At 43.7% G+C, this 13,421-nt stretch overlaps 1 protein-coding gene across 1 annotated transcript in view; it reads right to left on the reverse strand.

Annotated features, from left to right (window-relative positions):
• The window catches only part of NSMCE2 (NSE2 (MMS21) homolog, SMC5-SMC6 complex SUMO ligase), a 187,754-nt gene that overhangs the window by 131,659 nt on the left and 42,674 nt on the right, over positions 1-13,421 (reverse strand). The window contains 1 exon segment of the mRNA XM_073330157.1: positions 4,821-4,927. Within this exon segment, the coding sequence (XP_073186258.1) occupies positions 4,821-4,927 (107 nt within the window).

Consider the following 13,421-nt stretch of genomic DNA (forward strand, 5'->3'; position numbering starts at 1 on the left):
GCAGCCTCTACATGCTGTTTACCACAAAACAAACACACACACACACACACAAAAGGGAAGTAAATATTAAAAATGTGTTGAAATGCCTCCTCAGCCTAGCTTTTGTAGGGAAGTGAGCACACAACCGTAACACTGTAATACTGTTTAAAGTATAGTTTGGAGATAGCAGTCAGCACAGAACATCATTCATTCTAAATTACATCCAAAAAGCTATGTTAAAAGAACATTAAGGTTGCAGAGTCAAGCACGCCAAAGTTAGCAAATGCAGAATTAAGGTTGCCTGTGCAACCTTAATTTGCCCCCTTTGTACACATGTATTATGATACAGTCTCTTAATTATGTGGTCACATGCTCTTTTTCCAAGGGGCCTTCCTTCAGTACACTAAATGGACCTGCTCTGGGAATGAATCAGGATGTGTAGTGAAGGAGGCTCATTCAGTGATTGTGTAGCTATTCAACATTTCTTTATTTTTCTTATTCACTGTGTGGCTTAATTTACACTATCCAAACCTTGCAGTGAATAAAAAATTATGAATTTCCTCTGGACTTTTCTCTAGTGTTTTCACCAAAGTATATGAGTGCTTCACAAACATTAATTAATTGATTCTCATGACACCCATGTCAGATTATCCCTCATTTACAGTTGGGTAACTCAGGCACAGAGAGATTAAGAGCTAAACTGTCCACTAATTTTGGGTGTCCAAATTGAGACACTTGGGGCCTGTCTTTTCAGAGAACTCCATATTTTTACTGCCCTTCAAAAAAGACAAAAAACGAAAGAACACATAGCTCCCATTGACTTCAATTACAGAATTTGGGCCAATCTGGCTTTAGTTTGGGCACTCAGAAAAAGAGGAACACACAATTAGTGATCACCTGTGAACAATATGCTTTAAGTGCCTTGTTCGGCATCCCTATGGCAGAGGCAGGACTAGAATCCAATTATCCAGCAGAGCATTCATCTGCCTTAACCATAACACCATCTTCTCTCTTCCTACAGTCCCATGCCTCATTCACTACATATATTCCCACTTCTGCAACTGATCTAACCTCCCAACCCCCTCTCCAGATCATGCCCCCCCGCTTCTGCTCTGATCACCTTGATCCAGCTTCTTTGCCCTCTACCCCATCTTCACCTGTCCAACCTCTTCCTTCTCTGTGCCTATATGGCTCCTCAGCCACTCCACCTCTCTTCAGCTCCTACCCAACCCTCCTGGGTCCTGCCCACCACCCCATCCAACTGCCTCTTCCTCTACACATATATATCTCCCCAATCCTTCCCCATCCCCTTTCCTCCTCACAATGCCATCCCCCCCACAAATCCTCCCCAGTCTCTGGCTCCTACAACCACCTTACTGACTGCACCCCATAAAATATTAGGGTTGGAAGAGCCCTCAGGAGGTCATCTAGTCCAATCCCCTGCTCAAAGCAGGACCAATCCCAACTAAATCATCTCAGCCAGGGCTTTGTCAAGCCAGGCTTTAAAAACCTCTAAGGGATGGAGATTCCCACCTCCACTCTTCTTCACCACTCTGCATCAGCCAAGCTGATTCTTCCTTCACCTGCATGCTGCCCGTGCTCAGCAACAGTTGCAGTGAGATCACAAGAGAGACAAATGGTTAAAGTTTGGCAAAGTTATAAGCAACTGAAAACAGAGTCTTATAATGGGAAATGTTGGGCAACCTTAAGTATAGGCAGCACTACTGGCCCGACTGTAATATCTTCCTTCCACTGGCACAATAAATGCCCAGATTGTCTGAGGGGCAGAGCCATCAGGGAGCTGGTTATGGTTTCCTGAGTCTCAGGGCAGATCTGCACTACCCTAAGAAATGCCTTGGTTGGAATTGTCTGGGGACTGCTCTAAATTACACCAACTGGACACAGCCCCTCATGAACCATATACCAGAAGGGCATAGATGAAGAGACGAGTACTTCAGCCACTCTCCTGTCCTGCCCATAGCACTACTCTATGACAGGGCTGAGAGGGGGTAAAGGGGTGTCACAGGAGCTGGGTACACTCTCTCTCTATCAAATAAAAGCTCTCCAAGAAATTCTCAGCTGGCCAGTCCAGCTTTGTTTCCAGCCTTTGTTCCACTTAGGGAGCATAAAGGGGCCAGAACAGAACAATCTGGCCTTTAACTTTATTTTAAGTGAAAACAAACAAACAAACAAACCAAACAGACAGACATTACTGTTTAGGTTTCTTTTGCATGGAGAGTAACCTGGGCGGTGTTTACTTTACAGGAAACAGACTCTTGTTAAAAAAGGAGAAGTGGCACAAGGCAAGTCATTACACAGGTGAGCTAAATTCAGTGTCAGAGGGAATTTCCACGGACAAAGGATTTCCCACAGTCTATTGTTGGAAACAGCACTGCATTTGCTCATTTCTTACTCAACAGGCTGCTGATTCAACCAGAAGAGGATGCGGCTAAGTTTCACCTTGTGTGTTGTTCCAACTGCAGATTAAGTCAACAAAGACTTGGCTTTTGGAAACCTATAACTATACTTCATACTACTTCCTTGTTATTTTCATTGTGAGCTTCTGTCGTCTTATACTGGCAGGTAAGTGCAACTGGCAAGGGTTACGCAAGGTGAAATATCAGGAGTTTGAACTCCAGATAACTGCAGCAGAATAGATCCTGCCTGCAGGCAGCAGGCAAGCTCTCCCTATCCTATCAGCTTGAAGCTTTCACACTGCTTGATGGACACTCATTTTTAAGTGTGGTTTATAACAAGAAAGCAGGGCATACAGAATGCATCATGTGTTTGGAATCACTGTGCTCTTCCATTTCTCACACTCACACACACACACTTGGTAAAATCAGATTGATTAAAGGTGTTTTTTTTTAACCTTCAAGTTGAGTTTTGTTAATAAATGAAAAATGGTAACCTCTGTCTGCACAAATTAATAGCCTGGTGCTTTGTCCCTGGGAAAGTGTTGGACCCTCTGTTGGGCCTTTCCCAAGTCAGCAGGGAGCCTGGCCAGCAGAGGCTGATTCAACATGTGGTTCTGTCTGTTCTGCTTCCAATAACAGCCACCCTAACATTGGCAAGGATGAAGGAGAAATAGCAGCAGTGTCTCATTCACCTTAACTATTACATAGATTTTAGGGGAAACTGCCCCACTTTCTAAGGTAGATTGACAGCTGGCCATAGACGTCGGCAGGAGAGATGCTGTATAGTTTGGAGGCCGCCTGCATGCTTTGAAATTAGCCCACTTGATGGGTGCAGAGTAAGTAATAGATGGAAGAGTAGAGCTGTAGAAACTCCCACTTCCCATGAACAGCTACAGAAAAAACACCTGCTGTCCTCCCCTGATCACTTTGTTCTGCTGCGAGGCTGTAACCTATATTACACTTCTTCTCCTAGATTCAAGACATCTGCTCAGGATGACTTTTTTCCCCATGTGACTTTTTTTAAAAAACACCTGTCAAAGCTCTAGGGCTTCTGTGCTTTAGAGAAGAGATGCGATATTTGGCAGGAAGAACGCTATGGTTGCAGGGATGTGTCTTTTGCTCTCTGTGAAAATCTGCCCATAACTGGCCAGGTTATGAGCCCCTGAAAATCTCAGTTTGCATATGCTCAGTAGAGACTTAGCAGCTAAATTCACAGAAGACTCCCACTCTCTCCTGAGCATGGGGCAGGGGCTGAGAGCAGGGCTTTCCCTGCAATTGCTTCTCCTGGCAGCTGGGGGGCTGCTCTGGAGACAGTTACAGACAGTGAAAGCAGGGACATTCTCTCTTCTGCGCTTTCAATGCTCCCCCTGCTGGTGGCAAGGCAGTTGATGAAAACAATCAGCTTGCCAGGAAGGTTGAAGAGCTGAGCTGGGAGAGAGCTGATGGGGGAAGTCTGAGATGAGGAACTGAACAGGGATAGAGGACAGGGCCTGGGCCTGGAACAAAGTGCTGATGGTGAGGACTTGGGGACCAGGATGGGAAGCTGAGGGGGGCAAAATGAGGAGGGGAGACTAGGACACAGACATGAACAGAGTGGGCAGGAAAAGAAGGGGACATGTGCAAAAGGAGCTGTAACCACTACAGCATACTTGTCTCCAGAACCTGAAATAGAATTTAACATTACAGAGTCTCAACATTCCTCTGCTGTCAGCAAATAGCTGTGAAAGCCCTGCAAAATGTGTGCCTCGTCTCCCTCTAGTGGTTGGCTCCACAGAAGATGACAACTTTCTACTGCTATTACTTACTCTGTTAGGTCAAGTGGCAGAGGTCTGGGCTACAGATTTGAAGGTTCTAACCTTGATGATGAATCCACATCAGAGTCAACATGGTTCAAGATCATGGAATTTCTGATTACCAGTTAGCTTTTTTGTTTTTAAAAAAGCAATTTGCTCAGCATCACATAGGAACTTTGTGATGGGGCAGGGATAGAACTTTGTGATGGGGCAGTTCCTAAAGGTGGCACTCAACTGCCTGAACCAGGGGATCATCTTTTTTATTCCCACAGTCACCTGCTTTGTTCACTAATCATCATCTACCTTCTGCAGCAAATGAGGTACATTTCCTATAAAACTATTTATTAACTACACAACCCTGGTTCATTCCCAGAGTGCCTTCCATCCTCTGCACTGAAGGAGATAGGAGTCCTGTGGAAAAAGTAGTATGTGATCATGTAATTAAACACTGTATCACAATGCATGTGCAAAGGGAGCTGAATTAAGGTTGCATGGGCAACCTTGATTCTGGCATTTCCTAACTTTGCAGCCTTTGACTCTGAAGACTAAATGTTCTTTTAATGTAATTTTGTAAGAATTAAAAGTGTTTTAGAAAACCTCATCAATATTTGGCATGGCAATGATCATTTACCTGATGTACCGTAGCTTCGACTGCTTGCATATAATGGTTTAGCTCTCTGTCCATTGCAGCATATTCTAACATCACACTTTCCATACTGTTAACCTCCTCTACATCATCTGCAAAACAAAGTACATAGGTATCCATCATTCCTCCATGCAAATGGGAACATGACTGGATAGGAGTTAGCTAAATTCATCTGCAATCATTTTATTAAATTATTAAAATACATTGAACATTTCATTACTCAAATCCCAATTAATTTAAATTATGTTATCTGAAAGGTAGATATAGCCTCCCAAAGTTGAATTACAAGCTTACAGGGTGAAACCTTCATAGTTTATAAACTCCAGGAGAAAACATTTCTACTGCAGAATTTAAGAAGTCAATAGTCTTTCCAACATATGGAGATCAATTTATCTAAACTCTCAATTATTGGACGTCTTTCTAAAACATACTCTAGGTAACCATAAGTTGTTGGAGCACTAATGAAGTAGGGCCAAGGACAGAACCCAAATGAAAGCTAGGGCATGTGGCATCACAATATCAGACCAGATGATATTATAATGGTTCTTTATAAACTTAAAAATCTATAACAGAAAGTGAATTTCATGTCCCTCCGATATTACATTGTGTTTGAACTGTAAGTTAGTGGAGCAAGTGTTTAATGAACTCTGCACCATACTATGCTGTGGCAATCCTTATTATAAAGGTTTTGTGCTAAAAGTATTCTATTTTGTTACTTTCATCTGGTGATTCAATGCTTTTCTTTCTTTACAGTTCATCAGTGCTTGACCTTTGTTACCTAACAAGGAAGATACATTATTATCTTTAAAATATGGAAAGTACTTCCTATGTTGTGAATGAAAATACAGTAACACTATTTCACTGTATCGTACAGCAGGTGTTTGTTATGTTCCTCAAATTTCAGTTATTTTTTTTTTACCTATTTTGCAATCATAAGCCCTTTTACATTTCTTGGGTAACTTCAATAAACAACTTACTCAGAGACAGACACTTCCTGGGTTTCGTGAGAGAGAGAGAGTGTAATTTCAGTTACCAACATCTAGTCATTAGGCAATCAGGATATTTTCTGCAGAAGTTGCATTTCATGACTCATCACACTGCCTGAGAAATATTTAATAGAAACCCTGTCTCATTGTAGTGGAGTTCAAAGCTATAATTAGTCCCCTTTCTTTCCCCCCACCCCCAAAATAAACATTAGTATTGTAAAATCCAAATGGAGTCAGCATTTTATAACACAGGAAATAATGGAAGACTTAGCCATATGGGTGCATCAAACAGTGCTTTAATCTAGTTAGTAGTCATTGCCTACTCAAATGTAGTGAATACAGAACAGGTGTTGAGTTAGACATAGCTATTTTTACTCCCCTCTGCATCACTCCTAACACCTTCTTCCACCTTCAGTTATGTCTCTGCTTTTCCATTCTAAACTCACTTATTCAGCCATTACCTTTCAGGGAGAGACACTTGTCATATACAGTACAAAAGTGTGTATAGTTTCCTCTAGTTGTGCAATTTTTTTTTCAGCTGTGCCCTTACTTATCCCATGACAACACTGCAACAGGAACACAGCCCCTGTGACCGTGGGGTTCAATTATTGTAACTTCTTCCTTGCTGTGCTTCTACATCACTAGCAGCTTGTGCAGAATGCAGAAAAACGTTGCCTAACTGGTTTGAGCAATCAGATCATATTGTGGCTGCCCTGAATTGGCAGCCTGTGAAGTAGAGGATTGGCCACAAGAGTCAGACCCTCACCTGGTGTAAGTCACCATAGCCCCACTGACTTCAATGGTGCTACATCAATTCACATTAGGTGCGGGTCTGGTCCTTTGTTGGTCTCACTGGCCTGTAGGTCTTCCAAAAGCCCTCTTTATATTAGAGGCCTCTCTTGTTCTGGCAGCTATTTGCATTCTGACACCACCCATTTTCTAGTAATTCAACCATCACGTCTTCTGTTGCAGGTCATCCTCCCTTTGTACTGGTGGCTGCGAGAGATTCATCTTCCTTCCCTGTCATCCATCCCTCTCTCCCTTTCAAAACAATGCTGAATTAATATTTTCCAGAGTGTTGTTTTCTTAAAACTACACACAACCTCACGTAATGGCATGCTAGTTCTTGGGCACATGCCCATGTCCTAACATCCTACTTCTAGGCTCTGACCAGCATCTGAGTCAGGTGACCAACAATCATGTGCCAGCAGCCCACAGGTGGCACTTCCTAATAAAAGGAGCCTGAGCAGACAAAGGGGGGAGGCTCTGAGTCAGGAGAAGGACCTGGGAGGTGGAGGAATATACCTGCAATAGTAGAAGCCTCCCCTGAGAAAGGTTTTAGGAAGGAGATGGGTTTAGGCAGGAACTGTCAAACTTAAGGGGAGTCCGGTGGCACCTTAAAGACTAACAGATTTATTTGGGCATAAGCTTTCATGGGTAAAAAACCCACTTCTTCAGATGCCCATGAAAGCTTATGCCCAAATAAATCTGTTAGTCTTTAAGGTGCCACCAGACTCCTTGTTGTTCTTGTGGATACAGACTAACACGGCTACCCCCTGATACTTGAAACCTGAGGGGAAGGGCTGGCAGATTAGTGCTGGAGTTGATGTTTAACTATTATGTTTTGTCAATAAGCAAAACCCCAAGAAGAGAATGTTTCTTGAACCATGTGAGTCTACATGCATTTAACAGGGAGACACGGTGGTGTAAGCAGACCACGCCCACACCCCCATATGTAAACACCTTTCCCTTCCCTTATACATCCCTCTTTTTGGTTATATCTATAGTTTTATGAGTTTTGATTGGTAAGGTTGGGTGAAACTATATGTATAACATGTAGTAGTTTGCCTTAAAGTGAGCCCCCCAGCCATCTATGTGAAAGGCTGAGTTTAGCTATGGAGTACCATTGCAAATAGTACTGTGTAGCCATTTTTCTCTAGATAATTCCCTTGTATGAGAAAATCCTCCTTATTTCCACTCCAGCACATCAGGCAGCCTTGAGGCTGGTAGAAACGCCTCCATGTAATACATGAAGCTGAGACTAAATCCTGGCTTTTGAGATACTGAATCGTCATATTGACTTTCAATGATAATTTTGTTAGGTCTGCAGCAACTGAAACCATTATCCCAACTCAACCCCTCCTTACCCCTGGTTGATGGTGGGAAGGCTGGAAACCTCCATAAGGAATACACTTATGGAGTCCCTCACCTATCATTCCCATCAGTGGGGAGGCAGGTTTTGTTCAGACCCACACAACAGACCCTGAGGCAGGTCTCCAGGGGCGTACTAGAGGTCCATTAGAGCAGTACTACTACGGATTCCTCATGGATGCTTCTGGGTCCTTGGGTGAAGTGGGGACAAGGCTGATTGTGGGATGGCTGGGATAGTGAGGCTCTGTATTAAAGATAATACCCCCCAGTTAAATAATAATACAGGTCCCCAGCTCTCCCAGTCTTCATCTACTCTATGTGGATCCTGGACCGAGAGGGTGACCTCCATGGAGTCTGGAACAGTGCCACAGAAACAGCTGAGCCATCTTCCATACCAAATTGAGGTCCTTTGTAGGGTGTATTCCTTTCATGAGCAAATCTAGCGAGGATGATCTGGGTCATTGACTTTGGCAAGGAAGTTACACTTAATGTTTTTATTCAACTTTTTGGTGGGCCAAAGAAAATGCCTTCCTATGAGGAGGCTAACAGAATTTGGTAAACCGTCTCTGCTGTTTACTGGTCCAGTAAAGTGAAAAAATCTCTCTGCCGAGAACAAGCATACAGCACTGTATTTGGCCTCCCTGCTCCCACCAGCAGAAACTGAAAGTTTTGCTGAGACAAAGTTCATCAATAGGGGCCTTCTCCCATATGAAACAACAGTTGTTTTAGCCAACCAGAAGGAAAAGTACAAAAACATTTTTACACAAAGTCAGGAAAAAAATTAAAACATGACAAAAAGCAACATTCTTTTGTATTTTTGGCTATTGTAGCAGTGCTGTTCTCCTTAAAGCCATCTACACTTGATACAGATCAGTCTATCATTAAGTACATAACTAACTATTGCAGACAGAGCCCCAGCATTCCTGCTACTTTCTTCTGTCTAACCACCATTTTTGCCATGCCCATCTGACAGCAGCGATGCCAGTGTTTCCCCCCTCCTCCAAGGAGGCAGATGAACTGCCTCCTACAAGGCTGACACAAATGGTGTTTCATGAATCACAGGAAAGATTTGTGTAGCAAGTAACTGTCACCCTCCTCCCATGGCCCAAATGAATCATATCCACAACATACAGAAACTTCACTGGCCTAAATATTCTGAAACTTTGAAAGGGAAGATGAGGACATTGTTAAACATAGCATCAGAGCCATGTCAATTTTGCACAGAACATTCTCTGAACTGAAAACTCAAAATAACTGTACCTAATAAATAATGAGGCTTTGGCTGATTTTATATTATAATACTTGAAAGTTGCCCTAAAAACAAAACACTGAACACAAACAAAGAGGTGGAACCCAGCTGAGGGAAGAAGGATATTAACTTTAACTACCTCTTGCCTACAGTCCTCTCATCCCAAGGGTTCCACCCACGCATCGGCTTGTTTCTAGTCTCAAATGATGCTAGCAGCTGTCTTTCTGCTGCTGTTCTTTCATGCACGTGTGGTGGCAGATGTTTCAAGATAAATGCCAATATGTATCACACATCAGAGATTACAGCCTGCCCTTGAAGAATTTATTGCAGGCACAAAGATACTCAAAATGGAGTGAACTACAGATCCATGAAGCCCATCTGTTTTATGGCAACCACACCTGCAGTGGAGTCCCCAGTATGTCTTTGGATAGCCTGTTTCCACAAGCTGACAACTAAGAGGAAAAATCCTTTGGTCTTTCTGTTCCCTCAAGGGAAAGGTCAAGGAGGTTTCAGGGTGTCACTCCCATTTCACCGTCTTTCCATGGTTTGACTTTCAGTTTTTAAAAAAAAACAAACGCCTCTTATTCCCAGATCTTGTACTGCAGAAAGTGATCTTCCCTCCCATGAAAAGGACTAAAGGAAACTCACTCTCTACTACTACTAGTTCAGCTGGGAGCGAAGGACCACTGCTACCATTCCTGCTAGGTCCCCTCTACCCAAACCCCAAATGCTAGGTCAGCTACCTCCACAGCATTCAAACCTTTCACTCTAGAAGCAAATGGCCAAGCTTGGGGCCCAGATCTGTAACTGGAGGATCAGTGCCTTTCTGGTATCTTACCCAAATGTCTCCTAACCTGACTTTTAATTCATAACCACAGAGTTCATTCCAGCCTCTATGAGTAACACCATGCTGCTAGCTATTACAGTAATAATAAAAATACTGTAAAATATACTAGCATATGTTAATTGAGTCTCCTTGTATCTAAACTGAATATGTTAAGTTCACTAAGTATTCCCCCACAAAACCTTAACCACATTGCCTAAATATTTTATTCTTTGCAATATTTTACATGCTTTTTTCCACACACATAGTCCACTTGAAGGTCACGGTCCTCAGAGAGGATGGTTCTAGACTATTCTCAGTGGTAGAAGAGGACAGGACAAGGAGTAATGGTCTCAAGTTGCAGTGGGGGAGGTTTAGGTTGGATATTAGGAAAAACTTTTTCACTAGGAGGATGGTGAAACACTGGAATGCGTTACCTAGGGAGGTGGTACAATCTCCTTCCTTAGAAGTTTTTAAGGTCAAGCTTGACAAAGCCCTGGCTGGGATGATTTAATTGGGGATTGGTCCTGCTTTGAGCAGGGGGTTGGACTAGATGACCTCCTGAGGTCCCTTCCAACCCTGATATTCTATGATTCTATGATTCCTTTTCAAAGCCCTGGCTACATGGCATTGGAATTAGCCACCTGAATGCCCATCCTTCTTCATGACCTTCAGCTTATGTGACCCTCTGATGAATTTTTATATCAGTAGTAGGGGATAATTTTGCAAAACCTCTCTCTCTACATATATTATATCCAAAAATGTTAAAAGATTATTACCATTGCAAAGTCAAGATCCTCAAAGTTAGAAAATACCAGATTGAAGATGCCTGTGCAATCTTAATTTGCCCCCTTGTGCCCATGCATTATAATACAGTCTTTAATTGCATGATCATAGAATCATAGAATATCAGGGTTGGAAGGGACCTCAGGAGGTCATCTAGTCCAACCCCCTGCTCAAAGCAGGAGCACTCCCCAATTAAATCATCCCAGCCAGGGCTTTGTCAAGCCTGACCTTAAAAACTTCTAAGGAAGGAGATTCTACCACCTCCCTAGGTAACGCATTCCAGTGTTTCACCACCCTCCTAGTGAAAAAGTTTTTCCTAATATCCAACCTAAACCTCCCCCACTGCAACTTGAGACATTACTCCTTGTCCTGTCCTCTTCTACCACTGAGAATAGTCTAGAACCATCCTCTCTGGAACCACCTCTCAGGTAGTTGAAAGCAGCTATCAAATCCCCCCTCACTCTTCTCTTCTGCAGACTAAACAATCCCAGTTCCCTCAGCCTCTCCTCATAAGTCATGTGTTCCCGAACCCTAATCATTTTTGTTGCCCTTCGCTGGACTCTCTCCAATTTATCCACATCCTTCTTGTAGTGTGGGGCCCAAAACTGAACACAGTACTCCAGATGAGGCCTCACCAATGTCGAATAGAGGGGGACGATCACGTCCCTTGATCTGCTCGCTATGCCCCTACTTATACATCCCAAAATGCCATTGGCCTTCTTGGCAACAAGGGCACACTGCTGACTCATATCCAGCTTCTCGTCCACTGTCACCCCTAGGTCCTTTTCCACAGAACTGCTGCCTAGCCATTTGGTCCCTAGTCTGTAGCTGTGCATTGGGTTCTTCCGTCTTAAGTGCAGGACCCTGCACTTATCCTTATTGAACCTCATCAGATTTCTTTTGGCCCAATCCTCTAATTTGTCTACGTCCCTCTGTATCCTATCCCTGCCCTCCAGCGTATCTACCACTCCTCCCAGTTTAGTATCATCCGCAAATTTGCGGAGAGTGCAATCCACACCATCCTCCAGATCATTTATGAAGATATTGAACAAAACCAGCCCCAGGACCGACCCCTGGGGCACTCCACTTGACACCGGCTGCCAACTAGACATGGAGCCATTGATCGCTACCCGTTGAGCCCGACAATCTAGCCAACTTTCTACCTGCCTTATAGTGCATTCATCCAGCCCATACTTCTTTAACTTGCTGACGAGAATACTGTGGGAGACCATGTCAAAAGCTTTGCTAAAGTCAAGAAACAATACATCCACTGCTTTCCCTTCATCCACAGAACCAGTAATCTCATCATAAAAGGCGATTAGATTAGTCAGGCATGACCTTCCCTTGGTGAATCCATGCTGACTCTTCCTGATCACTTTCCTCTCATGTAAGTGCTTCAGGATTGATTCTTTGAGGACCTACTCCATGATTTTTCCGGGGACTGAGGTGAGGCTGACTGGCTTGTAGTTCCCAGGATCCTCCTTCTTCCCTTTTTTAAAGATTGGCACTACATTAGCCTTTTTCCACTCATCCGGGACTTCCCCCGTTCGCCACGAGTTTTCAAAGATAATGGCCAATGGCTCTGCAATCACAGCCCCCAATTCCTTTAGCACTCTCGGATGCAACTCGTCCGGCCACATGGACTTGTGCACGTCCAGCTTTTCTAAATAGTCCCATGATCACATACTATTTTTTCCACAGAGACGATGCCTCACTGAGGATGGACATTTGACCCCTAACTTGGGTCATCAGCAGACCTTAAATGCACAGCACAGATCTCTACCATATCACCTGATGGAATAACTAGTAGAAGTAGTAGTTTGTTACCCTCTGTTCGGTTAAGCCACTAAATCAGTGGTCCCCAAACATTTCAGGATCACACACCCCCTTACCCCTGTCCATGCTGTCCCCCTGAGCCAGGGCTAGGGGGGACACAGACAGAGGTAAGGGGGCCAAGTTTGGGGCCACAGCTGGGGGCAGGTCTGGGGCCAGGAACAAAGCAGCAGTCAAGGCAAGCCCAGGACCAGGGCCGGGTGCCAGGCCCATGGCTGAGGCGGGGCCGAAGCAGAGCTGGGAGCATGCCCCCCGAGTTTGGGGACCTCTGCACTAAATGAAGTGAAACACACTTTGCTGTCAGCAAATAGCTTGAAACCCACTGGCAGAGGTATGTGAAAACCCAGGGCTCTTGGGTCCAGTTTAACGTTCTGGAGGAGAGTGTTCTCTAGTGGTTCTTCTCCTGTGCCCTCAGCCTGTCTCTAACCCTCACTGCTCCTGTCCATGCCCAGAATTCAATTTTTTTCTAATTAAAATTGTATTTCACCCAAAAGTATTAACTACCTAAATAAATTATGAAAGTCTAGTCTTTCCACAGAAACTACCATCATCTCTGAGTGAGCAGCAAGCCCTCTTAACCAAGATGGATTACAGTTGGAAGAATACTCTATTTGGAATGATTTTTGTGGTAAGAGTCAATGTGTATCTAAATGTCTGTATTTGTGGAAGGTATGTGTGTGTGAGGAGAGGTTAAGGGAGAGATTTTCAAAAGTAATCAGCATTGGCCTAACTGTTCTCCCATAGGAGTCAATAATAAA

The sequence above is a fragment of the Lepidochelys kempii genome, chromosome 2 (assembly GCF_965140265.1).
Source record: "Lepidochelys kempii isolate rLepKem1 chromosome 2, rLepKem1.hap2, whole genome shotgun sequence".
Lineage (NCBI taxonomy): Eukaryota > Metazoa > Chordata > Testudines > Cheloniidae > Lepidochelys > Lepidochelys kempii.